The 27,500-nt window shown below is 39.2% G+C and overlaps 1 protein-coding gene across 19 annotated transcripts in view; it reads left to right on the top strand.

Annotated features, from left to right (window-relative positions):
• ptprt (protein tyrosine phosphatase receptor type T) overlaps positions 1–27,500 on the top strand; it is a 397,778-nt gene that overhangs the window by 259,942 nt on the left and 110,336 nt on the right. For 11 of the 19 annotated variants that reach the window (XM_034201120.1, XM_034201117.1, XM_034201116.1 and 8 more), the window contains one exon: positions 14,799–14,934. In XM_034201120.1, the coding sequence (XP_034057011.1) occupies positions 14,799–14,934 (136 nt within the window). Of the gene's footprint in view, positions 1–14,798; positions 14,935–23,836; positions 23,870–27,500 lie in introns of all 19 variants that reach the window. The other 8 variants (XM_034201114.1, XM_034201107.1, XM_034201118.1 and 5 more) reach the window with 1 other exon arrangement.

Here is a 27,500-nt window from a genome sequence, read left to right as displayed (position 1 = left end):
TTAATATGCCATTGGGGTCTGCTGCAGTGCGTTGGTAGCTAGCAGAATCAATCTTCTCTCTCTTTGGATGAGATTATGTTGTTAATATCTCTGGTTTTACCCATAATACCTCCCTGGTAATTCTATCATGTGTTCCAAGTAAAATAAACCTGCAGAGAAATGTATAAATAAAAAGCATATTACCCAAGTGCCCAAATACATACCCACACAGCTTGTGTTCATTCAGGAACACAAGACATGTTGGGAATAAATGCACTTGCTCTTTCTATGCTGTACTGCAGCTCTTTGTTAGGCATAACAAAGTAAGAGCACATTATTATACTCCAACACAACATATTGCATTTTCTCTCAAAGTTTTAAGATTTATGCAAAATCCTTCCTGCTCACAAAATAACCCTCTTAAAGTAACCGTTTTCAAATAGAAAAATTCAATACTTACTCCTTAGGAAGGCTTATTTGTTCAGGAGTGATGTAAAATATATAGAATGAATAGAAAAAAAACACAAGGTATGAAACATAATTAATAAAAACTCCAGCCTCAGCAGCTCTGAATCAAAAGGACTTCCAGAATAAAGACATGTGTTCAAACACACTTCATCTCTTTGTGTATTGACGGTTCAATATAGACCTTGGGACCAAATGGAGTGTGTTGCTTTCTATGATGCTATCCTTGTAACTGAACATTTTTAAGGATAAACTAATGTACAATTTTTAGAAGGTAAGCATGTATTGTGTAGCATTGCAGTAGTACGTGCCACTTTATTGAAGAGCTAGTGTGTTTATATTCCCTGTAGCCACCAGTAACTGCATTTGTGTTCATGCCTGCAGTTTTCCCCTGGTAGGACAGCCTAATATTGCGAGGCCAAGTGGTTGTGAATGCTGCTGTCTACAGAGACAGTCAGAGCAGTTTTACCTCTCCGATCGATATTTCATGTTCTTCTCCTGGGATGATTTTCCATGAAAAATGAAGAATTTAAGACACTCTTCTTTCCATTCCCTTCCTACCTTACGCGTATCTTTATTAAAGGTCAAATGCAAAGCTTCCAAATATGCTACATTTTTATAGAAATGTTGTTTTTAAGACTGCCTGTATTTTTTATTTAATTTAAATCGAGATAATACACCCGAAAAAAAGCTTTTTATTGATCCAAAACTCGACCCAAAGCCGTCTGAATTTCTGACATGTCATTCCCAGCAGCCTCCGCGCGCGTGACGTCATTGTGGCCAAACAGTCTCTGGGCCAAATATCCCGACTCGGCAGTCTCGTGCGCTGTAACTTCACATGTCAGCGGTGTTTTTCGCTCATGACTGGTGCAGAAAACTCTGAATTATATCTGCGAAATCACGCAAAACATGGGTTATTGTTGTGCTTTCGGATGTACGAACGGTGCGGGATCTGGGAGAATTTTTCATTCATTTCCCCAAGACAAAATCATCTGCCGAAACTGGATTATTTTAGTGAATCGTGTTGGCTGGCAGCCGACAAAATGGAGCAAGTTGTGCTCTGACCACTTCGCGTCTGATGCATACGATGTTGATCCTGCCATCGTCAAGTCTGTTGGTGGAGAAGCATTTAAAGTACATCGGAGGCTGAAACCCGGAGCCGTCCCCTCCATATTTGAGTACAAAAAACAACCGAAAGAACGAAAGAGCCGGGCAATGCAGAAACGCCAAAGAATTGAGGTAAACACATTTTGATTTGATTTCAAAGCGCACGGAGCACAGAGCGGACAGCAGATAACGGAATTGCAGTTTTATTGCTTATAGATTATCAGAACATTTCAAAGGGGACACAGTCCCATTGGATATTAACCTATGGATTAACTACATCATCGTTTTTATCGTTGTAATGCCATTTTAGACCAGACAAAGAGGAAGGTAAGCCTAGCTCATGTTAGTACCTAGCGCCACTTGTTTTGATATATGTTTTTGTTGATAACCTCGCGAGTTTGTATCTTTCAGTGTTGAGGTGGGCACCGTTAGATTCTGTGTCTTTACGATCATAAACAATGTGTTGGATGTGGAGCTAGGATAAGTAATAAGGGAGCTAGGAGTGATTTTCGGTGCAGTAATAGGTTAGAATCTTTCGCTCGGGGCTAATTCAGAGGCTCACTGTTAGCATTGTGTTTTGTTTTTTTAAATAAATGAAAAAGATCAGTTAAATGAGTTTTTTCCCGTTATATGGATATAAAATATATCCATATAAATTATAAAATATATAATAATAGTTTATTAAATATTAAGGTTCCTTAGACGTCGTTTCCTGCAAATGACGCGATTTCGGGTCCGTGGGGCGAAGAGGATAACAGAGTATGTTTTATTTTTTTTTCACAACAGTTGTATTTGGATGGAATGAATACCTAGTGATATTTCAAAGTAATAAAATGATTTTTACAGTGAAAAAGTTCAAATGGAACTGATGGTTCCCAAATTACCCAGAGGTCGCCTGGACTTCAGGCAATATATTGCATTTTAAAACCATATTATTCTCCATCATCTTAATGTTTCTGGCTACATAAATAGATTCCCATGGCGACATTGCCAATTATAAGGTTATAAGAGCGAGTGTTGACAAATACCTTTTCATCTTGTGACACATACAGAGTATGATCTCAGGTAATTATGAGGACTTTTTGATCACTAGAGAAATGAAAAATGACTGAATACATTTCTATGATAAGTTCCAATGTTTGATGTTTTCAGTCTTATCAACACGTCACATCATAGAACGCTGTTGCTGTCAGCTAATGTCAACTACTGACACTTAATAAAACAATTAAAACAAGCTCTTTCATTAGACATAATATATATATAATTTAAGGCACCAGGTAAATTCATGTTTATTTTTAGATAGGACATAACAATTTGAATTAGACAAAGCTGAAACCATACTAAGACCCTAGACCTGGAAATATATCATGTTAAAAACTAAGAACTTTAATTTGTGTACTATGTGTAATTGCAATCTGCTTCCAAGCGTCTTTTTCTTTGGCCAATACTGGAGAGCAACCCATCTGGGTATTCTTCCTATTCTACAAATAACAATGTTTCCCATACATCGACATACAAACTCCACAGATCCTCAACTCCGGTGTGTCTCACTCATTAAGGCAAAAACATCATTTTTCATGCACTGGTCAATTTTGATATTTTGTGCTATTTCGATTCCATAACATTTTCTTTCAGGCTTTTGGAAGGAAAATGTACAAAATACACATTTAGCTGTAATGTAACATAAAGTACCGCGACCGCTGTTTGCACCATAGGCGCTTTCACACCGCAGTACTTTCCCACAAAGGTTCATCAGAACTTAGTTCATGAGAACTCTTTAGTTCTCAAGCTTTTGTTGCTGTCAGTTAGGGGGAGAGTACAGGGCTCAGAAGACAGAAATCTGTATTGTTTCATCGTTTTTTCCTTCTAATGTTGTATTATTTTCTAAACCACACACTGTTATTTACTCAACAATAACACACAATTATCCTTGTGTTTATTTATTTGTTTGATTAATAAACACAAGTTGGAGTCTGTCAGGACCGAGGGTCGGAGCAGCTCATTTGCTTTAGAGAATATTACACCGGGAAGTAAGTATTCTCTCCGCTTCGCTTGACAACCCCGTGATAGTCCTCAAGCTCTGTGATTGGAGAGTGTGCTCTGAGGGTTACGCCGAGCGTCGAACAGCACTTTGAAATGGGATGGAACCACGGCAGACTGTCCAAAACTGGATTTGAACGGGTCCACCGCGTCCCCCCTCCCCCACCCCGTCCCCAGAACTACACATGCTGGCTATTGTGTGTTTCGCAACATGTTCTATGGCACGTCTCTACTGGGAGTTGTAGTTCTAAAAGACATTTTCGTATTTCCCATAATAAGAAGTGGCCAGTATTAAACTGTGTACATCCCTGGAGGTTTAGGGGATAGGAAACACTCAAATTTAAAACATATAATTAATAAATGGGTGAAAATTGCTTGTGCCCATAATGGGCAGCATTAATATATATACACACATGCCAGCTAAGGTCAGAAGAGCTTTATTTAACAGCTGGTCTTATGTTTGTGACCCCTCCTGTTGTTCATTGATAACATTACATTACATTACATTACATTACATTAATTGATAAGCCTGAAACATGCACTTGTCAAGGTTCAGAGGCACATTTTGCAAATATGGCAGTAGCCATCGATCATCTTAAGATAAGATAAGATATACTTTATTGATCCCAAGTTGGAAACATTTGCGTTACATCAGCATGTGTAACAGTTGTAAATATGCAGTGGTGTTTATTTGTAAATCATTTAGTATAATCACACAAATTCTGTGTTTTATATTTAATAATTCTGTGTTCTTTATTTATTGATTGTTCAATACCTGACAAGGCCGGAGATAAACAACTTGGGTCGCAGGTTCCTCAACAGTGCATTACAAGACATCTATCAATATGTGTGTATACCTCCAGCATTAAACTGTCATATTCTGCACATTACTTATACTATCTACATACATCTTATAAGAGTATAATACATATGTATAATATCAGTTAAAATAAGTGCTTAAACATGCAGTAGTTAACATTGCAGGAAAGCAATATATTAGTACTTTGTCAGGCTTAATATTTATACCCCCAAAGCTTTTTTCTTATTCAAAAGAAGACCTTAACCTAAAGTATTCTTTAATGTTTAAATAAAGCCTTATTAGTTTGTCTGTCTGTGTCTCCTATTATCTAATAATACAAATAATACAATTCAATAACGTGCTTTAACCACAAGGTGTCCCTTTCTATCAGCTGTGCACCGTTATGGTGTAAATATACCAATATACCGATTGGATCAAATATAAAAGTCAGCCGAATTAGTATTGATACTGCAAGGAGACGTATATTGTGAAGAGAAATTGAAGATGTTGTGTAATTGCTGATATATTTATGATCCACGTCACATATTCAGTTGCGGCGGCACTTCTTCCTGTTTGTCCAGAAGTCTTCTCATCAGGGCTCTATAAATAAAGAACTACTGCAGATGTGTAATATTTAATGCAGCCGAACCGTGTATTACAATGCCGTTATGTGATGACCTCCTAAGAGAAAAGCAAGCACACTCGGAATAAAGTATTATTTTTAGGGCTGTCAAGTTAACGCGTTAATAACGCGTTTAAAAAATTAACGCCACCATTTTTTTTAACGCGATTAACGCATGTGTATTTTTTGTCCTCGGCCGCCCCGTAGTTTCAGAGCGCATCAAGTTTAAAATACCACATGTGGTCTACACACTTCCACGCTCACCGGCAGGCACCGACTGGCCATCGGGAGGACCGGGAGGGTGTGTGTATGTGTGGCGCGAGCGAGAGAGAACGGGCACACCTTACGTGTATTGTTGTTGTTAGCATATGGTGCTAGCTAGCTGTGCTAACTGATATAAGGAGCTGTTTCAATGAAAACAGAGGAGCGACATTTCGCCGAGCACTTGACTTTATGCAGGAAGCCAGACAGTTGGACATTGTACGAAAAGTCAGCACACTCAGCACGGATATATGGGCTCAGAACAGTCTCATAATACACACATGCACACAGAAGGATTCAAACTTGTATTTCCGGATCCATACTTGTGTTTTTCAATGCACACACAAATGTATTCCGTTTCATATACATGTAAATAAAATCCAAATACAGAAAAAAGTTTTACATATGTATTTTTGATCCTCACTTATTAGTTTCCTGTTTAAATCCCCTGAAGCTGCAAACACAAACCGCTTTCTGTGCACGGATCGCTTTGCATTCGTGTGTGGGTTTTTTGAGACTCCCCTGACGGTCAGCCGATTCGTACTTGTAATTTTTTCTATCTATAGCCAATCAGATGTCTCCTTAATTCTAAGCCAATCACATGAGCGCGCCCCCACGAGGGTAGATTTCTTGCGTTCATGTGATTGGCTTAGAATTGAGGAGACATCTGATTGGCTATAGATAGAAATAATTACAGAGGAGTCTCAAAAAACCCACACACGAATGCACAGCGATCCGTGCACAGAAAGCTGTTTGTGTTTGCAGGTGCAGAGGTTTTAAACGGAAAACAAATATGTGAGGATCAAAAATACACATGTAAAACTTTTTTCTGTATTTGGATTTTATTTACATGTATATGAAACGGAATACATTTGTGTGTGCATTGAAAAACACAAGTGTGGATCCGGAAATACAAGTGTGAATCCTTTTGCGGATCATGAAATACAAGTGTGAATCCTTCTGTGCGCATGTGTGTATTATGAGACTGTTCTGAGCCCATACAGATAGTGCGCGCAACATGATTGCAGCGTCCAGGCAGCTCCCGTTCGAGCATATGCCTTGAGTTGCACATAGCTCAGTATCTCTCTCCACACACACACACACACACACACACACACACACACACACACACACACACACACACACACACACACACACACACACACACACACACACACACACACACACACACTTTGTATTGTATTATTGTATGAGAGAGGTTCCAGGTTGAATTGAGGCGAATATTTGTAATGTTCAGAGGTTGTTGTGTTTAATATTCATGAGAATATTTGCCATTGATCAAATGATGATAAACAAACATTTGCATAAAGCATATTTATCCACTCATATGTTGATAAGAGTATTAAAAACTTGAAAAATATCCATCTATGGTACATTTAGAACAGATAGAAAATGTGCGATTAATCGCGATTAACTATTTTAATCGACTGACAGCCCTAATTATTTTATTTAAACAATTTTTTTTCGGATTTCCCATCACATAAACACCATATCCCAAACATCCAATCACAGAGCTTGAGGACTAATCACGGGGTTTGAGAAAAGCGGAGAGAATACTTACTTCCGGGTGTAAAATTCTCTTAAGCAACTACTATGAGCTGCTCCGACCCTCGGTCCTGACGGACTCCAAAAGTCAGACATTATACAATCAAACAAATAAATAAACACAAGGATAATTGTGTCTTATTGTTGAGTAAATAACAGTGTGTGGTTTAGAAAAGAATACAAAATTAGAAGGAAAAAACAATGAAACAATACAGATTTCAGTATTCTGAGCATCTACTCTCCCCCTAACTGACGGCAACAAAAGTCCGACATTATTCAATTAAAATAAAGAAGTAAAAACAATAAGTGTGGCTTGATATTGAGTAAGAAAAAGGTTGATAAACGCTGTGAGAATGGATCTGCGGAGAGCATTTCGCCGCGATCTCAACTCGTCTATTACCAACGTTCAGGGAGATCTATGCAAGTCAATGGGACTCCCTGATAGTTGAAACTCGACGCTAAAGGGCCCCCCCTTGCGTTGGAAATTGACGACAGGGACCCTGACATAACGTCAACATAGGCCGAGTTGGGAGTGAGAATATGTTGCCCAGCAGCTTCTACTGAAGCCTTCCGAGTAAATCGCCAGAACGCCGACACCTCCTCATCTCCACCACTCCCATGTTTTCTTTTGTGTTGCCATAATGTAGTCTTTCTGCGTTTATGCGCTGGGCTAATGCTAATGCTAATAATGCTAATGCAAGGATAATAAAATGGCGGCTTCACAAAACTTATTTGGAGTTTTACGGGGCGTGGTTTGCAATCCGCCCAGCCAATCAGAAATAGGAACCTTTTTCTCCCACGAAAGTCCCTGCTCTCTAGCAGGGATGGAAAAGGGGGTGAAAAGGTTCTCATGAACTAATTGTATTTCCGGATTTTTTTGGAACGCAACATTTTGGAACTATATCGGAACTAAAGTGGGAAAAGTACTGCGGTGTTAAAGTGCCTCCTGTAATCAGAGGTATCGTTCGAAAGCTCCGTCTCTCCTGCACAATCTCATCTGATCCAAATATGGTCATTTCCTTTGTATCAGCAACCAATCGTGAAAGTACAAAGGGGTCTTAAATCAAAAAACGAAATCTCAATGGCTGGTGTCAATTTCTGACAACATGATTCATTCAGATGCATCACGTGGTGTGCTAAAACAATTCTTGGTTTAGCTTTTGCCGGAAATTTTAATCTCAAAATGGCAAAAGAACAGCGAAAGAAACGTTCACAGAGAAGACGACAACAATTGTCACTTGCACGAAGCAAGGTTATACAAAAAACAAATGACCCCGAACATGAAATACCTTCACGGAGTGCGTCGATGCGCAAGCTGTCATCCAAAGAACAGGAGGGTTTAGCTAGCGCCTCACTGCAATCTTTAAAGGTCGTTTTCTCAAAATGAGTTGTTTCTCATATTCTGAGTGAGAAATGTCCACTTCAGTAGCACGTACATTCACCAAACCTTCCAGTTATATTCCTATCAATATTATCAAGGTTTTTACAGAAGGGTTTGTTCATATATCATTCATGGCCTGAATTATATAACATGTTACAGTATACCTAAACACATGGCAACATTTGATATTTTAGAGCTGTTGACAGTATTTTCTGATTAAATGATAAAAAGAGATATCCAATATCCCTTCTGTAAAAACATTTTTCTAATATGACTACAAAATGAAACAAGAATTTCAAATCTGACTTTATCCAATGTTCAGAATTGTGTTCCTGAAATGTATTAAAATATGCGCATATTTAATGAGACTAAGGCTCATTTGCATGGGGGGGGGGGGGGGGTAGCGGTGTGGTGCCCCTACAAATAGAATCAAATGATGTGGGAAACACTGGATAATAATAATAATAAAAAATAATAATACTTTTTTAATTTTAAATTTAAATTTAAATGTATTTGTAATAATCATCTTGCGACCCCCACTTTGGGAACCCCTGCTCTACATCATGGATGCGATTTTGCTGTAATTTGACTGATTAATTTGTAATTTTTACCAACCCAAAACAACACTATGTGGTGAGGTATCAGATACTATACCTTAGTAAGGGTCAAATTAATCTGAAAATGTATGACACGATAAAGCAACATCCGGTTATTAATTTCCATTTGACACTAAATAAAGACATTCACATGGCCAAACATATTATAAAGGTATAAGCCTCCTACTGTTCCAACTTTCTATCTTTTTTGAGTCCTGATATGTGCCAAGAAAATAATCCCCCTGCCACCTGTACCAGTAACAAGACAGCAATATGGATCTATAAATTGTACACACTTAAGAGCCAGCTGTTAGCTGACAGCGACTATACAACAATAAACGAGGCCACGGTGTCCTCCATATTGTGTTTGTGCCAGTTGTCGATCAATCCTATTTTGCTGCGACCATTTGCTTCGTCTCAACTTTTACCCCCTTGTAATGGACGCAGGCGCATTAGATCACTCCCCCTCTGCACCGGTCAGAACCTTGTCACTGTTTGTCTGATTTGCTGAGGGGTTCCTGAGCCGGCCAATCACAGTATTAAATGGAGCTGAACCCGTCACCAGATGGGGTTCTCCACTGTTACATCATGAACTGTTGAACCCAATCAGCATGTGGGCCGGTGAAGTGTGAACAAACGGGGTCACACTGTAAGGTGTCAGGTGATACATATTGTGGATCACTCAGGAGGGAAATTGAGGTTTAATACACCTGTGGGTGATTATCAGGGCATAGACTGCAGGGAAATGTATGAACTGGACTCTCGCATGATCACTCGGGGCTCTCATGTTACAGTAATGTGCTTGACAGATACAGGCGACCTGAAGTTTGCACTGCTATACACCTCGGCTGATTACAGGGGCTTTCAGAAAGTGGGTAATAGGTTATATTCTGATAGCTGTAATGGAGGCACTTACACTTATGTCATGGCTGATTGACTAAAAACAGGCCACTTCAATATCTTTGTAAATATGTATTAAATGAGATGTACATCAAAAATACTATATTGATACAGCAGCTAAAACTAAATAAATTAACTTAAAATAATCAACATGTTTAAACACAAGAACAAAAAATGCAAAATCGCATTGAATTATGCCCGATACAGACAGACAACCACTTTGCTTTTTCAACACCAATTGATAAAGTACGACTATAATAGCTGCTCTAAGCTTATTTTTGCTTGACCTTCGTTTTTTTTTCTTCTTTGGCTTGGAGTGGCATTTGCTTCTGAAACAAGTAGAGTCAAGGTCAGTATCAGGTTCTGAACACTTGGTAGGATTACAGTGGTAATAGAAAGACTGACCTTACATCTACAATGTCTTTCAATCAAGCTAGAAACTATGCTACCTACTCAATGCAATGCATTAAAATCCTTTTTGTAGCCTAACACATTTCTGCACCAACAAATTAGTATATACTCAGCTTTGAGATATCGCTGCTCCTCCTAAACACTTAACCAAGAGTCATATTTGTCTCTTCCAAAGTAGAAATAAAACATTCAAGAACAATTGAATATACCTGCAGGATATGCACTTTGTTGAGGTTTCAAAAAGTACAGCACTTAATTCTAATCTTCACTATTAAAATGTCTATGATGTCTAATTTCCATTGAAAAGAGTGTGTTTTCTCTCTAAAGCGTAGGAAGGAGTGAGTGACATACTGTATATATTGTATTATTTATTTCAGAGATAATAGCAGCTTCCAGACGGGGGACGCTGTCCGTGATAGGGTTGCAAAGACGTTGAATGTGTTCAGATTTTTTTAAAGGAACATCTCGTGAAAACAGCCTTTGAGGACTGCGGCAACTTTGACTGAGCGTGCCAAGGTTAGCTGTTGAAGCCGTTAGCTCAGTGGATTCAACTGCCAACCTTGTGTTGTTATTGCAGAGGGGGCAAAGAGAGAGACAGGGGATTAAACAGAACCCCCACGCAGCCGTATTACTCTATTAATCAGCTGTCTTTGTATATCAAGGTTTAACAAGAGGTTGCCTGGTGCATGTCTGAGAGAGAACAGGTGCATTTATTTGAAGGATCAGGGTCTTGAGCTTGAGGGTTTCTCTTCTTATTCTTTCTCATTTTCTCTGGCATGTCAGGTGTTTTCATATTTTATTTGATCAGTCTTCAGTGTACATGATTCACTCAGTCCTTCTTTTTCACTCCTACTCATCCCCTTTTCTTTCGTTCCAAACCTTTCTGGGTTCAATATTTATATGTTGCCTCTGCCTCCTTTTGGTGCCCGTTTCTATTTTCTTACTTTACTCATATTTTGACTTTATCTTGGCGCTCCCCTCCCTCCCTAATACTTTACGTTTGTATCTTGGGTTCATAAAAGTCGTGTGATTCATCGTCCCAAAAAGGGCAGCAGTTTTGTAAATAGTCTGATTTTTCTTTCTTTCTTCTGAAGAGCAACACATCTTGTAGAAATCTTAACTATGACTAGGGTTGCTATATGATGCAACCTTCTGAAGACACAAGTGGCCTTTAAACAAGGGGTGTAGTAGGGAGTTGTTTGTTGTAGCTTTGTTATTTGACTGCAGGGTGTTTGTGAATGAGACTGCAGCGCCTGTACAGCTTATGTGTACATCTCTTACAAATCGCTCTGAAAACGTTCAATATTTAAGTGTTCTTCTGTTGGTTAACTTAGATGTTCCTGAAGTATTAGTTTCCATGCATTATCATACTCGATGATTGCGAAGGATTCTGTGTTGTTGAAATCTCATACATCAGTCGATCTTTGTTTGTTCAGCAGTAGTAACTCGTTACTCGCAAAACAAAAACATAACGTCGCTTCATACAATGTGAGTTGAATATAGTTGCATTGGCTCCCCTGAACTTTTAATGGACCAACCACTGCTGTCTAAAAAACTGTGCACAGCTTGAGATCTTCCCCGGGAAACATGTCACATACGCCAAGTTTGTAATGCTGCGAATGCAAGGACTTTCATCATTGGGCCATGGCCCAATGATGAAAGTTAATTCATTAATTAATTAATTCATTCATTCATTCATTCATTCATTAATTCATTCATTCATTCATGGCTCATTCATGGCTCAATTAAAGTTAATTCATTCATGGCTCAATTACCATCATTAATTGTACTATTATTTGAAGATACAGTGACTCAACTCGCAATAAATGCGTTGTAAATAGTAGATTAGTAAAAACATATGCCAACGTTACAAATTAAAGAATTATGAAATGACCATTTGCCAACAAAAAAAACGTAGTTAGAAAAAAATTAAGTATTAACTTATCAGGCGGCCATATAGCTCACTTCGTACAGCTGGCAGGACATGAACTGAGGCCCAGTCCCTGCTGTGGGGGACGCAGGGTTCAAATCCGATCCCTTTGTAAACTAATCATTTGAAATAACTTACAAAAAAGCACTTCAGTCAAGTTTTAAAAATGAGGAATACTAAGCAGCAAGCAGAGCAGTTCCCCTCTCTGCATTCAGAGGTCACACATCTTTCTCCCCCTTCCTTACTCCTTCAATGGCTTCACCTCCTCTCATGTAGTCTATTGACAGCCTTTACACCCACCCATACAGTGGAAGCACCACTCAAACCTGCTTGAATACATATTGTCCTTCTGATAAATCCACACTGCACACCAGCCTCACATTCTCCTTGCAAGTGTTGTTACATATCCACTGTGCGTTCACCCTGTTCAATGTTCAATGTGCATGTGTGGAGTTTAAACCGTCTTTGTATACCTTCTACATTTGTGCAATGTTTGTAAAAACCAACAAAAACCCTTGTAGCATGAACATTGTTGGCAATCTTATTTCTCTTCTTTCCGCATATTCTATCTCTTTATCTCTTAAGTCCTTTACTTTATGGACTGATTGCTTAATTTCCAAGTAAGGCATTTTTTTTCATTATCTTTTGTAGATTCACATCCATTTTTGGGTCCAAGGAATGAAATAAGTGCTGACGTTTTTAGGGCATTTGTATTTATTTTGAAACCGATGTATGGCTGCATTGCACTGTCAGTCTTAAAGCCCCTGTCACACTGTCCCGAAATTGACACCCGATGGACACACGATAAAGGAAATGTTCAAATTCGGCTGTGATCGTAGCAACATCGGGCCATTCGTGAGGGCATCTTAAGCCATCGTATGACCGCCGGTGGAGTTTCTCAGGCTCCGGCAGCAACTTCGTGAGCGGCAACTTCGTAAAGGCCCTGTCACACTGTCCCGAAATTGACACCCGATGGACACACAAATATGGAATTGTGAATTTCGCACGAAGATGGCCCTGAACCACACACGAAGGCAACATTTACATTACATTTAAGACATACAACTGCAATGAAAGTACCAAAAACAATTATGTTACAGTACTATGATACTGTACTGATATATTCAGACTTTGTTCTTTACTTTATCCGTCGTTATATGTAGAAAATATTACGTTTTCTCCGTAATGTTGTTTCCATAACAACAACAACTTCCTGTCAATTGTCCTTCAAAATAATATATTATATCCTTTTTAGTTTCACAGAACACAAATTGGGTTATTTACATAATATGTTTACATGATTTTGTTGTGCAATAAAACAACCCGATGGACACACGATAAAGGAAATGTTCAAATTCGGCTGTGATCGTAGCAACATCGGGCCATTCGTGAGGGCATCTTAAGCCTTCGTATGACCGCCGGTGGAGTTTCTCAGGCTCCGGCAGCAACTTCGTGAGCGGTGGCAAAATCTTTGGCATGCCAAAAAATTGCCGAAGGACCTTGCGAAGGTTCATTTTCGTGTTGAATTTGTGTGTAAATGTTGCCCTTCGTAAGGCCATCGTGAGGGCATCTTGTTATCATCGGTGCCATCGGGCATTCACCACGATCAGAGTGAGGGTGAATGCACCGATGATAACACGAAGATGACACGATTTGACAAGATGCCCTCACGAGTACCTTACGAAGTTTCCGCTCACGAAGTTGCTGCCGGAGCCTGAGAAACTCCACCGGCGGTCATACGATGGCTTAAGATGCCCTCACGAATGGCCCGATGTTGCTACGATCACAGCCGAATTTGAACATTTCCTTTATCGTGTGTCCATCGGGTTGTTTTATTGCACAACAAAATCATGTAAACATATTATGTAAATAACCCAATTTCTGTTCTGTGCAACTAAAAAGGATATAATATATTATTTTGAAGGACAGTTGACAGGAAGTTGTTGTTGTTATGGAAACAACATTACGGAGAAAACGTAATATTTTCTACATATAACGACGGATAAAGTAAAGAACAAAGTCTGAAGATATCAGTACAGTATCATAGTACTGTAACATAATTGTTTTTGGTACTTTCATTGCAGTTGTATGTCTTAAATGTAATGTAAATGTTGCCTTTGTGTGTGGTTCGGGGCCATCTTCGTGCGAAATTCACAATTCCATATTCGTGTGTCCATCGGGTGTCAATTTCGGGACAGTGTGACAGGGGCTTTAATATCCTCAGGATGTGATTTCCCATCATGTTCAAGGATGTAAAGCTTTCAGTCACTGAGATGAACTATTTTGATATCAAATTAAAAATTCACAAAAATGGATACAAAAGTCTTTAAAGAATACTTGAGAAAACTAGATGTCACCTTGCTTCTTTGAATTAAGCTCTTCTGTTCCTACTCACATGTTTTTTTAGCATGTTCCTGATGTGTTCATCCATCTGCATGATGTCTATAAGTTGTGTTTGACTCTTTGTATAAATAGAGTATCTTCACCTTGGGATCAGATGTGTCCAGTATGTTTGTGGCTAACATGTCTGTAAGAGAGTGTGTGTTTATCAAGGATGGCTACCATCTTCGGTGTGTTCTGTATGACTGTGTGAATATGTGTTAGTGCATGTATTGTGTTTATGTGTCCATGCCCCTCTGTGTGCTTGATTTATTGTGACTGCTTTTCAAATATGGTTTCCTATTCCAATGGGACTATGTGTGTGTATTTGTGTGTGTGTGACGGGCTGTGTGTATGTGTAGGTGCATCTACCCAGGACTCGGATGCGATGGAGCCGGAGAAGCAGGTGGACAGCACGGTGAAAATGGCCGGAGTGATCGCAGGGATCCTCATGTTCATCATCATCCTCCTCGGGGTCGTCCTCGCCTTCAAACGCAGGTAGGTGACAACCTGACATCAGGACATATCATAACACTTAAGGATGTTATGCGTAGCATTTTATATAAAAGATTCCCGTAACCCAAAGACAAGAGAATTGGTAGTCTCTATTGCTTTGCGCTTTAATAATAGTACTAGGGATAAATATATAAATAAAGAAATAATCTTTATAGCACTTTTCATACACAGGATATACTGTATTTCAAAGTGCTTCAACAATTTGGCACACAACACAAGTCAAACAGAAATAGGATATTTAATTAAAAAAATGAAATAGAGTTAGGGTTAAACAACATATAACCCACTCAGTAACGGCCCGTCCACACAGCGGCGTGCGTTGAAAACTTCACCATTCACTTTGAATGGGGCAACGTCACTTTTCGCCGAACTGCATTGTGGGAAGCGGAGCTTTGCTGGCGTGGCTCGCTGCAAAAGTTGAGCAATGTTCAACTTTTGAAGCCTCGGCAGAAGCGTCAGCCAATCGAATCATATGCCAGCACAAGCTCTAGCCAATCAAACCGCTGCTTGTGTGTCAGGGGCGGGAGATTCATGTGATTGGTTGTTGGTCGAGTTTCAGACACGCCCGCCGGCAAGCTTCAACGCACGCCGCTGTGTGGACGGGCCGTTAGAATGACATAAGACACATTTAGTAAATATAATAAAAGGAAATACATTGATAACTAATAATATAAACTAAATAAATGAATATATAAACAATTAAGTAAAACAAGTTCTACCAATAGAATGAGGATATTGAAATATATATAATATGTTTTCACAGAGGCTACCAATGATCTTTATGACCAATGTGTCATGTTGTTATAGTTACTATTGTATAATGTCATTTGTCGGTGAATAAAATGCTAAATGTAACATCTTTAAACCACAAGATCAAATACATTGACAGACAGATAGATGTAAATGTTAGGTGTCCTCATATTTGATATGCAGGTAGAAATGAGCAGGCATTAGCAGATAGGCATGCAGAGGGAAACATGGTTCATTTTAAATGTATGTACAAGGGAGACAATATATATGGAGGTGAAATCATTTTAATATTTAATAAATCAGATTTAATGAGAATTGCAGTGTCAGTCAACACAAACCCTTCGTTTCGATTAGTATTGAGAAAAAGTCAAGTATGTACTTTATATTTTCCAACCCTTTTAGCCAAAAAAAGGCCAATATTAGAGGTTTAGATATTTGGAATATGTGTGATGTAACTTTGTTCCCAGACACACAGCGCTCTGAGTCTTTGATCACATGCACACTGGCTCGCCACCATCACCTGCCTTCCTTTACTTTCTCTAATTCTCTACATCACTTCATCCATCCCTCTCTGCATCACCTTCATAATGCTTATACATTTTGATTTGCTAGGAATCACATGTTTGATTTGTTTGTGTCATTCTTGTGGGTGTCAGTTTATACGTTCACATTGCTGAGGAATCAAAATTGAAGGAAAGCACAGTTGTTTATTTTCTAATGCAAAACAAATGTAATAAGCACACTTTGTGATGTAAGGAGTTGAAGCGCACATGCTCCACAAAACAAAATGGAAGGCATGTGGATTTCTTGATCTGATTGCCCAAGGGGTTGAATGCTGAGTCTTTAATTGAACCGAATATCCAAATAAAAACGGTGGGGACTTGGAACATGTTTCAGAAAGACTACACAAACATTTATGGCCATTTGATAATGTAAAATCTGCGTTTTAACATTTAGAAGTGCTTATTGTGAGATTATTAATGTAATCGCGGTAGAAGCTGGATCACTGCTGCATTGTCATGATACAGATACGATACAGTACGATATACTTTATTGTCCCCGTAAGGAAATGTGTTCTGGACTCCGTCCTGCAGTTCCGCATACATGTACATATACAAACATAGTAAACATTAAAATACATATCATCACTCATACACCGTTTGAACAAACACAGGATAATGTTTGATAACAAGATAATGTATACTCCATGCATGACCAATACTACAGTGAGGGAAACTATCGCATACCTTATTGCTAGTCAGACTACAACATTACATCCATCTCAAGTGAGCAAAAAGGAGGATGGAGAGTCAGGAAGGGCAAAAGGTCAGTTAGCAATGCTAATCAGAGGCTAACTGCCACGGCTATATCCCAAACACCAGGAGGATACTGACAGAGCAGAGAGCTGTAAAATGCAAGGAGTTAGGTATAGGTAGAGACTTCAGAAGAGGGTGCTGGTAATAATATAAGAGAGAAGAAGCAAGAAAGGCAGGAAGTATGAAAATGTATGATGTCGGAAAATGATGAGAAATGAAACTTAGCAGCGCTGGTTAACCTCAGGGTCAAATGGATATGCTAACTGCATGCTAACCAGAATAACAGGGCATAATATACATACACATGCCAATTAGAGGGCAACCACCACCAGAGTAGGACGAGGAAGCAGTTGAGATGCTGCTCAGATGTTATCATTAACTCAAGCTAACTCAGGCTATCATTTAGGCTGAACGTTCGTGTACAATTCAAATAGAAACATTCAGCATCTATGAAAGTATAAAAGACAGATAGAAAGAAAGCCAAGCAGATATAGAGAAGGTCATACTGTAGCTTGAGGATAAACATATATTATGATGACATTAAAAGTAAGTTGCAAGAAGGAAATATCCAATCTTGAAGATGATAGTATGGAGACCAGAAAAGTAAGGAAGACAATGATGCTCAGAGAAAGAAAACTGATAAAAGTCATGCAGACAAATAGATTCGGACAGTGGGAGGTTTACCATATCATAGACCACTTTCGAGGTCATCTATATTTCATCCCACACACTGAAGCCAGTTGTCCGAGTCAAATAAAAGTGTTTTTTAAATTGAAAGTGTCTTACATGCCTTTCAGAGTCCATTAACTATGCTGCGACAAAACGTTGTCGTGAAGTGAGCACGCACAACTGTCCAATTAATCTTTCAGAACGCCGTTACATGTGTTCCAAATGGACTTTGTTTCTCAAGAAAAGCCAGGGGGGTGTCGCTAATGATGCAATGTAAAAGTGAATAACGCCGGACATTGCTGAAGTCTTAATGTGGATTCGATGTTTCTACAGCCAGGTGGCCCCGAGGGCTCATACAGCCGGCACCAGAAGATACACTTTTCATAAAAGGTTGAGAGGAGAATGGATGAATAATGAATGTTAGTGAAGCTCCCTAAACACTCGCTGCTTCTTCTCTGTGTGTGTTATGCCTGAGCAGCAGACTTCCGCTAAGTAATGGAGAAAAGGTGACGTCTCTGCAACTGCAAATTGATGGAAAAATATGTTATTTGAACTTCTTGAACCTCTATTTCCTTTCATCAAAACACTTTAAAATGCAGACCCTGCAGACATGTTTTGTGATTGTATTATATTTGAAGCTTTAATTCTGCTTTCATGGAAGGTCAAAGAGAGACTCAGCCTTGATCGACCTACTTGGTTTAATAGCTTAGAAATAAACATCTCAAAGAAAAAGCACATAGATGAGGTTATGCAGGCAAACGTGCAAAATAACAAAACAAAAAGGATAAGTATAGCCGTATGAGTCTTACATCTAATGCTGCTGGACATCTGCCCTTTCACATTAGTGATCATTGTATTGCTTTATAGGTGCATTTGTGTGGAAATATCTGAATTATGAATCCCTAACCACCTCCAAAGGCCTTCTGGGTATTTATGAGGCCCTGGCCAGCATGGTGGGGTCAGCCTGGCAATGTTTCAATTATTATTTACAGTGTGTCTAAAAACCTAATAGCTCGGTCTAGTAACTGAGTGTACAAAGGCTCACTTACACACTTTATCCCACTGTGTCAGATAGTCAAGGAAACACAAATACACTACCAGAGCTTTCTTCTTCCTTGTCATAATATCAAAGCCTATGACACATAGTGTTTGTCAAAGTCTTATCAATCCAAGCAGCCTCCAAACTTGTGTTTGACCAGTCCGGGACAATCAGCACTGTGAACTAGGGCTGCATGATTTGACAGCTATTGCAAATAACAATATATTACTTAATATGAGAAGGAATGATCCTATTCAAAAATGTAATCACATTTTCCTTGAAAGATGTATACAAATGATCATGGGTCAAGGATGTTGTATTAAGTCTGTTTAATACAATTTGCAGATGGTGATGTCTCTGCAGCACCGCAATTCTTAATTTGGTTAATTAGGATTTAGAACTTGTCAATATTGCGATTTTGATTAAAGTACAAGAGCAGACTGGTCTCTGGTTTCAGACAGAGGGTAACAATAGGTGGTAAGGCACAGGCATTATGAGACAAATAAAGAGCTTTTTGAACATGAAAGCAAGGAGACATGTCACAATACAGGCAAACAAAACATATATCAAGCTGAACAGTTGCATAATAGAGCAACTATAGTTCTTTGTAATTTCACTTCAGGAAGGTTATCTATTTGTATATTACATCATTTTAATTCAATGTCCAAAGGAATGACTAAAGGATGGTTAAAGTTACGGACATTGAAATGAATGCTAACCTGGATTAGCCGACGATAGATACACGGGAAGGGATTGGTCAGTTGTGAGGTAATGGCACAACAACTCTGCCCCTTGTGACATGATGAATCATGATGACACATAGGGACTACAGAGGGACATTGGATGTTATCTGAGAGCAACAGGCCTGCCACAGGATACTGGTGCTGCTAGACAAAGGATTAGTACACAGTACACCAAAGATGGGTACTATACACACCAATCACACACACACACACACACACACCACACACACACACACACACACACACACACACACACACACACACACACACACACACACACACACACACACACACACACACACATGCCATGTATACATCACTTCAGGGGACATTACATTGACTTACATGCATTTTCTGGAGACTTATCCTAACCTTAACTATAACCAACACATAACCCTTACCCTTAACCTAACCCTAAACCTAACCAAGTCTTCACCCTAAAATTAATGATTCCCCTCATGGGGACCTCCATTTTGTCCCCATAAGGGAGGCGAGTCCCCACACCTGACTGTGTAAACAGATTTAGGTCCCCACAAGTATAGTAATGCTAGGCCACACACACACACACACACACACACACACACACACACACACACACACACACACACACACACACACACACACACAATCATGCGTCTGTTGAAACAGTAAAACCACAGAATAACACAAAGATATTTCAAAGATTAGATTGTAGACCAACATTTGTATTTTGGGTTAGTGAGCATGCAAACACACAAAGGCAATTTAAACATACACACAGCTACACATGAATACATATTCAAACACACACTAGTGATCTTGACTATCGCTTCATCATTGTATTAAATATGTTTGTTTGGTTTCTGTATGTTTTTCCACCAAGTAGCCTATTGATATTTTTGTGCCCCTGCTTTTATGGTTGGATATAAAGTGTGACTGTCATATGGCAAGTCAGTACAATATCACCATCTGTGTGTGTGTGTGTGTGTGTGTGTGTGAGGGAGTTTGTTTGCGTGTGTGTATGTGTGCGCACGTGTGTGTGTGTTTGCTGATGGCCTGATAATCCTCCTTGGGCATTTGAATCCAATATTGACATGGTTAGAGGCATGGATTGTTACACACGTGGACACACACACATATTGAGAAGGGGAGAACTCCAGATGGATCTGTGATTGCAAACACGGAAACACTGCCCCCAGCCAAACACTCACACAAATATGGATGTCTCTTCTGCGTCCTTAAAACTTCAAGAAAGTTCCTAATGGTCCAGAAATATTCACAACAGTTCTGAATATCTTTACAATAAAACACATACATTTTATTCAAATCATTACTAAGACTATAACTGTTTTCCTACAAGTCCTTGACTGCTACAAAGAATAGGATACCTTGGCTTAAAGGGGCCATAACATGTAATACAGGGTAGTTTTGTGAGATGATTACCATTAGAACACTGAGAACAAGTGGTCTTAAACAGTAAATATGTCATGCTAAAGTATAAATAAGGATGCATATACAGTAAATGTGTGGGCAAATACAGATGCAGAAGGCTGTTTTTGTCTCAGTGTAGAAGCTAAGATCTGAATATGGAGTCAGATTTGGGTCAATATTCTCGCGCGTAAAACAAGCTACTCACGAGCGGAAAATGTGCTTTTACACGCGCATAAAATGACCCTCGCGCGCAGATTAAACCCCCGCGAGCGGCTCTGCGCCCGCGAGCGGCTCTGCGCTCGCTCGCGAGAGAGACAGCCCTCTTGCTTGCTCGCGGGAGTGTCAGCCTCGCGGAGTCTGTCTACGCGCGCGTGAAAAGTTTCTGGCACTTTGGGGCGGAGCCACTGGACTTTGATTGACAGCTGCCAGGAAACCCGGGGTTGCCAGGTTTGATAAATGCCTGAACTGCCAAGAGCCGAGCAGTGACGGCAGTAAAATCAGTTGGACGAGATTGAATGGTAAAGTTGTCCATAAAAAACGATTATATTCGTAAAGTGTACAGCTAATATATATATATATATATATGATTCTGTTTTCTTCAAGGTTGTGTCTTCCTGGTCGAATGTACTTATTGTAAGTCGCTTTGGATACAAGCGTCAGCTAAATGCAATGTAATGTAATGTAATATACATTCATTTGATATAAAACAATATATTTTTCAGTGGGCTGTGTCCGTCGAAAACTGCTAGCTACTGTCTGTTGTACGCACCTAGATTTTGCTGCCGTCACTGCTCGGCTTTTGGTAGTTTATCAAACCTGGCAACCCCGGGTTTCCTGGCAGCTGTCAATCAAAGTCCAGTGGCTCCGCCCATTAAACCCCCGCAGAGCCGCTCGCAAGGGGTTTAATCTGCGCGCGAGGGTCATTTTATGCGCGTGTAAAAGCACATTTTCCGCTCGTGAGTAGCTTGTTTTACGCGCTAGAATATTGACCCAAATCTGACTCCATATCTGAACATGTTGTCATTATTCCCTGACAAAATAACAAAAGGGACAGGATGTTAAGGAAAAGGCTAAATAAGTCTGTTTGCGCAGCTGAACACATTTGTAGTGTAAGGGAAAGTGTGCTTTTACTTAGTGCTTAAATTGATCAAATATAAAGAAGCTCAACTGTTTTTCAAAACTGTGTTTCAACAAGTGTAAACACATTCACAGAATAATACTTTTTGCACAAATTGTCGTTGCTTTGCTGCCAAATCATACATCCATTGATTCCAGGCTCATCATTCCAGTACACCAATCACATCCTTCTCTGGCTCTCAACATCTTAACAGCAATGGGTACAATGATAAGCAAACATCCCATGGTTACTTTTGATATGTTTCATTCTGTTGTTTTTCCCATTTTTTTAATCAAACCATAATGTACAAGTACATAAAAACTGTTCTTCGTTTGTTCTGAAAGAAGAATGAGTATCAGTCAAACAAGTGTTGCACACTTAATATTGTGTTTTCCAACTGAATTGGCAGAGAGAAAAGCTCCTTAAACTCAATATTTGAATAACTTTGGCATAAAAGATTCACTGGTTTCTCTTTGAAGTCTGTTTGAGTGCACATTTCCTCAACACGAGTGACAACAGGATGTGTTCAGATTTAAAGACTGATTGGGTCAAATTAAATTCCTCTGCTAAATATGGCTTCCTGTCCACTTCTATATGAATGTTTCCAGTGTCTCCTGACTCTTTGCGAATCGTTCCTGGGGCCATTTTTGAGAAACTGTTCATGTCACTCATGAAACTCAGGAGATTGTACCTGTTGTAATATCCATGTTTGTCACTTTGACAAATCTTTAACTGTTGACATATCACTTATCAGCACTCTTAATGAAAACCTAAAAAAGTCCCACACACTGGCACACTTTTGTTATGTATTCTGCAAGAGAAAGTCTGCTTTGCAACCCATATGGGGCAGGTCGGATCTTTTCACATCAAATGAAATCCGTTCTGCCCATCTTAAGCCCTTCACAGATCATTATTTTTCATTGTTTTCCAGACATAGGCTACACACCAATGTGTGTGTATGTGTATAACATTCATGTTGAAGGATTAACAAAAGGGATTGTGAATGAGAGTACAACTGTTTTCGCCTCCAGTTTATTGTCAGTGTCAGACAGCCATGACGTTGGTTCTTTTCCAGAAAATAATACAAGGAAGGTTATTTAGTGCCAACATGAATTCATCCTGAGAACAACATGTTGTAGTAAGTCTACCATATCTGCAGAACACAACAGAAAAGAGAGCTGCCGTGTTTAAGAGTCAGTTCTGAAAAGAGTGGTGCATTAATGACCTATTTTTGTAGGCCGACCCCGAAGTTAGCATCGCAAGTGCTCCCTCGACCAAAAGCAAATGGATTTGTTCCATTGGATTCTCGAATGTTGCAGAAAATAAAATGGGTGGTTAACACAATTTTATGATACATTTTGGCAAGCAGGATAATCTGAACACCACTTTATATTAGTTGAAGCATAAATGCAATTGCCATAAGTAAAAAGCTAATGTAAACAACACGGACGCTTGGCTTAGCATCATTAAGCTAACGGCGGCTGATGTTCAGCCTGATGATGTTTAGTAGTCACATTTAGTCACTTGTTCAGATCCACCTTTTTTCTTTTACACATAGAAGCTTCGTAAATCCACCAGTGGGCTATTTACTACCGTAAAACACTTTCACAAAAATGTTGACTTTGAGACGAGGGAGTTAGCAAAATGCTAACTAAGGTTCTAGGACTCATTCCTGCACCTCTCCATTTGGATTCAGTATGCTCAGTGTACAGATGTCTAGGCTTTCTCATCACAGCCTCTTTGACTCGAGTCTCATGCCCTTTAATGTCTCTCTCTATCTTCCTGTTTCCTGTCTTTGGCTCCACCCCTTCCTGTACCTGCTTTGCGCTTGCTCCGATAGAGAGATTCACACATGGAGAACTCTGAGCGTGGGGTATTGTATGTTTACTTCTAGACATCAACCCATCCACTCCTCCCCTCACTGTGAATCTCACCTCGCATTTCCTGGTTTTCAGTAGTTTTCCAAATGCATCTTATGACTAAGGCTACAAAAATGGATGTGGGATATCCAGTATTGGTATGATTGAACAGTTACATTCTAGGGAAATACTTATGCTATAGTAATAAGGTACAAAACACAAAAGGCCTAATCAAAAGAAATGTTAAAATATACTTTATTATCTTTTATTATGTGTATCCATTAAAACATGGAAATACATCTTTAAAAGCAGATATCCAATGTTAGAACAAAACTCAATTTTAGCTTTGATTGAATTGTTGATAAAAGCCACCCAGTATTCTGTCCAAAGCAACACTCAAATGCGTTTTTGGAAGCTACACATTTTCTTTAAAGTGTGAATCATGAAACACCTCATATTTTAATCTCTGTGGCACACATGTCATTTCGTCTTGGCAGTTAAAGCCTGAGTAACAGCATTGGCTTAATGCTGCCCTCACATTTAACAGCCATATCTGTGTCACTAAGTGGTTGAAATTTAGGCTTTTCTATTCCTTTGAAAATCTAATACGAGCCATAGTAGAAGTCCTCATGTATGCACCTGTCTTGCATTTGATGGCTAAGAATTCATCTAGTAATATATCAGGAACATATTCAGGTGAGAATGGGACTGTTAAAATGGCTTTGTGTGAGCTAACAGTCAGATATGTTAGCAGAAATAAGATGCTTTTGGTATACTGTCCCTAGCATATTTGATCATATAAGTCAAGTCATCTGTACATCATTGTTGCACGTCACATGTCCTCAGGGATTTATGTTTTTGCAAAGAGTGCACGTTTACAGTTATCATTGAACCAACATTTGAATCTCATGACTTCTGTCTGGTGAGGGATGTTTGGTTATCTGTCTGATACTTTCCCCGTCATTTGCTGTTGATGCATTGTCAGTAATTGTGTTAATTAGAAAGATATCAGCATCTGCAGTCAATCTCTCTTTGGATGTGGAAATATTAATGCTGCTGCTTTTTTTTATAGTAAGAGCATGTTCAATTATTTAATCTCATCATAAAACGCACATTTACTCCATACAAATCCAGCCAACCTGCCAGCCTCAATATTAGAATAAGGTAATTATAAGGTAAAGTAAGTGATGCAACTTTGCAGGTCAGAAAAGATGTCTTTGGCTTCAACGACTATAACAGAGGGGGGAGGTATGTGGTGAGATCTCACCGTATGAAATATCTCCTCCCACACTGTTCTGGGCTCAAAGACAAGGCACTATGTGACCGTCATGGTAACTAACGCCTTGGAGTCATTTATTTTTAATAACACCCCAGCCTACATTTAAAGCCGCATACATCTTGAACAGTTTTCCTGAGAAACTGGTATATGAAATAAATAACACATAATTTGCACTTGCACTGTTTGAAAGTATCTTTCAATGAAAGGTATCTTTCAAACAGTGCATTTGGAAATTCTCTAAACGATTTGAAGGTATTCTTGTTTACTCAAATATGTTCATCACATGAAGGGAGACGAGATAGTGATAGTAATTGTGATGGGATTCAGTTCCCAATTTCCGGGAATAATTGTATTGAGCAAAATGGTTTGTTTAATGTCTGAAACATGACCTTAACCTCAAGAAACAAAGTTATAATTGTTTAAGTTCTTCTTTAATCTTAAGTGTAGATTTAACCAAAGTTATTGAAGTTATTAAACATGATCCCAAAGTTCTCCAAAGTTGTCCTACTTTACTAAACCATCATGAAAAAACAATCTTCAAAGCAAACTCTGTAGCGGGATATAAAGGATGGAAAAATAGGTTGGATATTATTGTGTACAAAGAGTAAATTAATTTGAGTTTTGAGTGACTTTATTGACCAAAATTCCTCCTTGAGTAGAACAAAATGTACAATTGGACAGCTGTTAAGGTGGATTATTTGGGAAATGATAGGATTGTCATGACCCAAAGTTTCTCTAATACCTCAAATTACCCACAATCCACTCGACCCAATGTAAAAAGTAAAAAAATAAATGTTGAACCTCTACACTGGCACATGAAAAGGGACACATCCTCTTTCCAGTCAATATACTGCGCCCTCAGAGGTTTAGTCTATGACAAGAGAATTGATGGGATTAGTAAATGATGTCAGCCCAGGGAATGGACTCAGGTTTGGTCCACATCGTAGACTAAGGCCAATGGTCTAAACTGTGGCTGTGTGTCTTTGATAGTGTGGCTGTGTGTCTTTGATAGTGTGGGTGTGTCGGTGCTTGACTTGAAATTTCAGTCTAAACATTTAGGAATAACCTGTATATACACACGTGCACACTAGGGCTGCAACAAACGACTAATTTGATAATCGATTAATCTATCGATTAATTAAACGATTAATCGACTATAAACAACAACGTTTTAACAAATCGTAAATAATCTGATGACAGAACTGTAAACAGAATAGTTGAAACTTTAACAAACTAAATAACTCAGTTTCCTCTCATCATTAACCCATGTTTGTATCATGTAGTTAACTCCGTGTGTTGCTGCTAGCATACATAACACCTGACGTGGAAACGTTACTCGTGGATGGGGCTACAGAGCTACTAGAAAGACAGTCGAGCCCGGTGCATTCCTCCGTCTGAATGTGGAGCACTTTTGCTAAATGTTTAGACACATTGCTCGTGTTACCGCCCTCACATGCTGAACTCTTATTGGCAACGAGCATTGTCCACATCGAGACGGGTAACATTTAACCACACCTTGGAGCGCTTCTCTCCGCCATCCCCGCCGTGTGTTGCTGCATGTAGCAGCTGCGTGTGTGTAAACTGCCCCGCCCCTTCCCACACAGACGGGGGAGAGAGATCTCGTCTCGATTGGAAAGGTCGAAAATACACCATAGACGCATTTGTTTGTCTTTTTGCATATTAGAAACGAGTTGGCGACACTAAGACTGCGAGATTATGTTTGTGTAGCAATAATACATATGACATATATTTTTTAAATGTATCCAGTACCGATAAAAAGACCGATAACGTTGGAGCTTAACGGCGCGTAAAACACACGTGATGACGTCACCAACGAATCGACGACTGAATTAGTCGGCAACTAATTTGGTAATCGATTTTAATCGATTAGTTGTTGCACCCCTAGTGCACACACACCTCAGAGTCCTGAGTGTTTCCACGCTGACAGGTGCTACACTTGTGCTTGTTCACAGATAATTTGGCAAACACACACATACACACACACACACACACACACACACACACACACACAGACAGACACACATACAAACACACACAGACACACATACAAACACACACACACACACACACACACACACACACACACACACACACACACACACACACACACACACACACACACACACTTCCACCACTTTCCGGTAATACTTTTGTCTTGAATGGCTTAGAACTAGGACTGCATGGTTTAATCAGGTACAATATGTATTATTAGCAAGCTGTCATTCAGTTCTTAATCATACCCACTCTTCAGTTAAAGAGACTTTATTTGGAGTTTAAATGAAGGTACAGAATCATTTGTCTTTTTACTGCTTTTTAAAATGCTTTACAACTAGCTCTTCAGAATC

Source organism: Gymnodraco acuticeps, unplaced genomic scaffold, assembly GCF_902827175.1.
Source record: "Gymnodraco acuticeps unplaced genomic scaffold, fGymAcu1.1, whole genome shotgun sequence".
Lineage (NCBI taxonomy): Eukaryota > Metazoa > Chordata > Actinopteri > Perciformes > Bathydraconidae > Gymnodraco > Gymnodraco acuticeps.
Note: the sequence above shows the minus strand (reverse complement) of the source record. Positions and strands in the feature narration are given on the sequence as shown.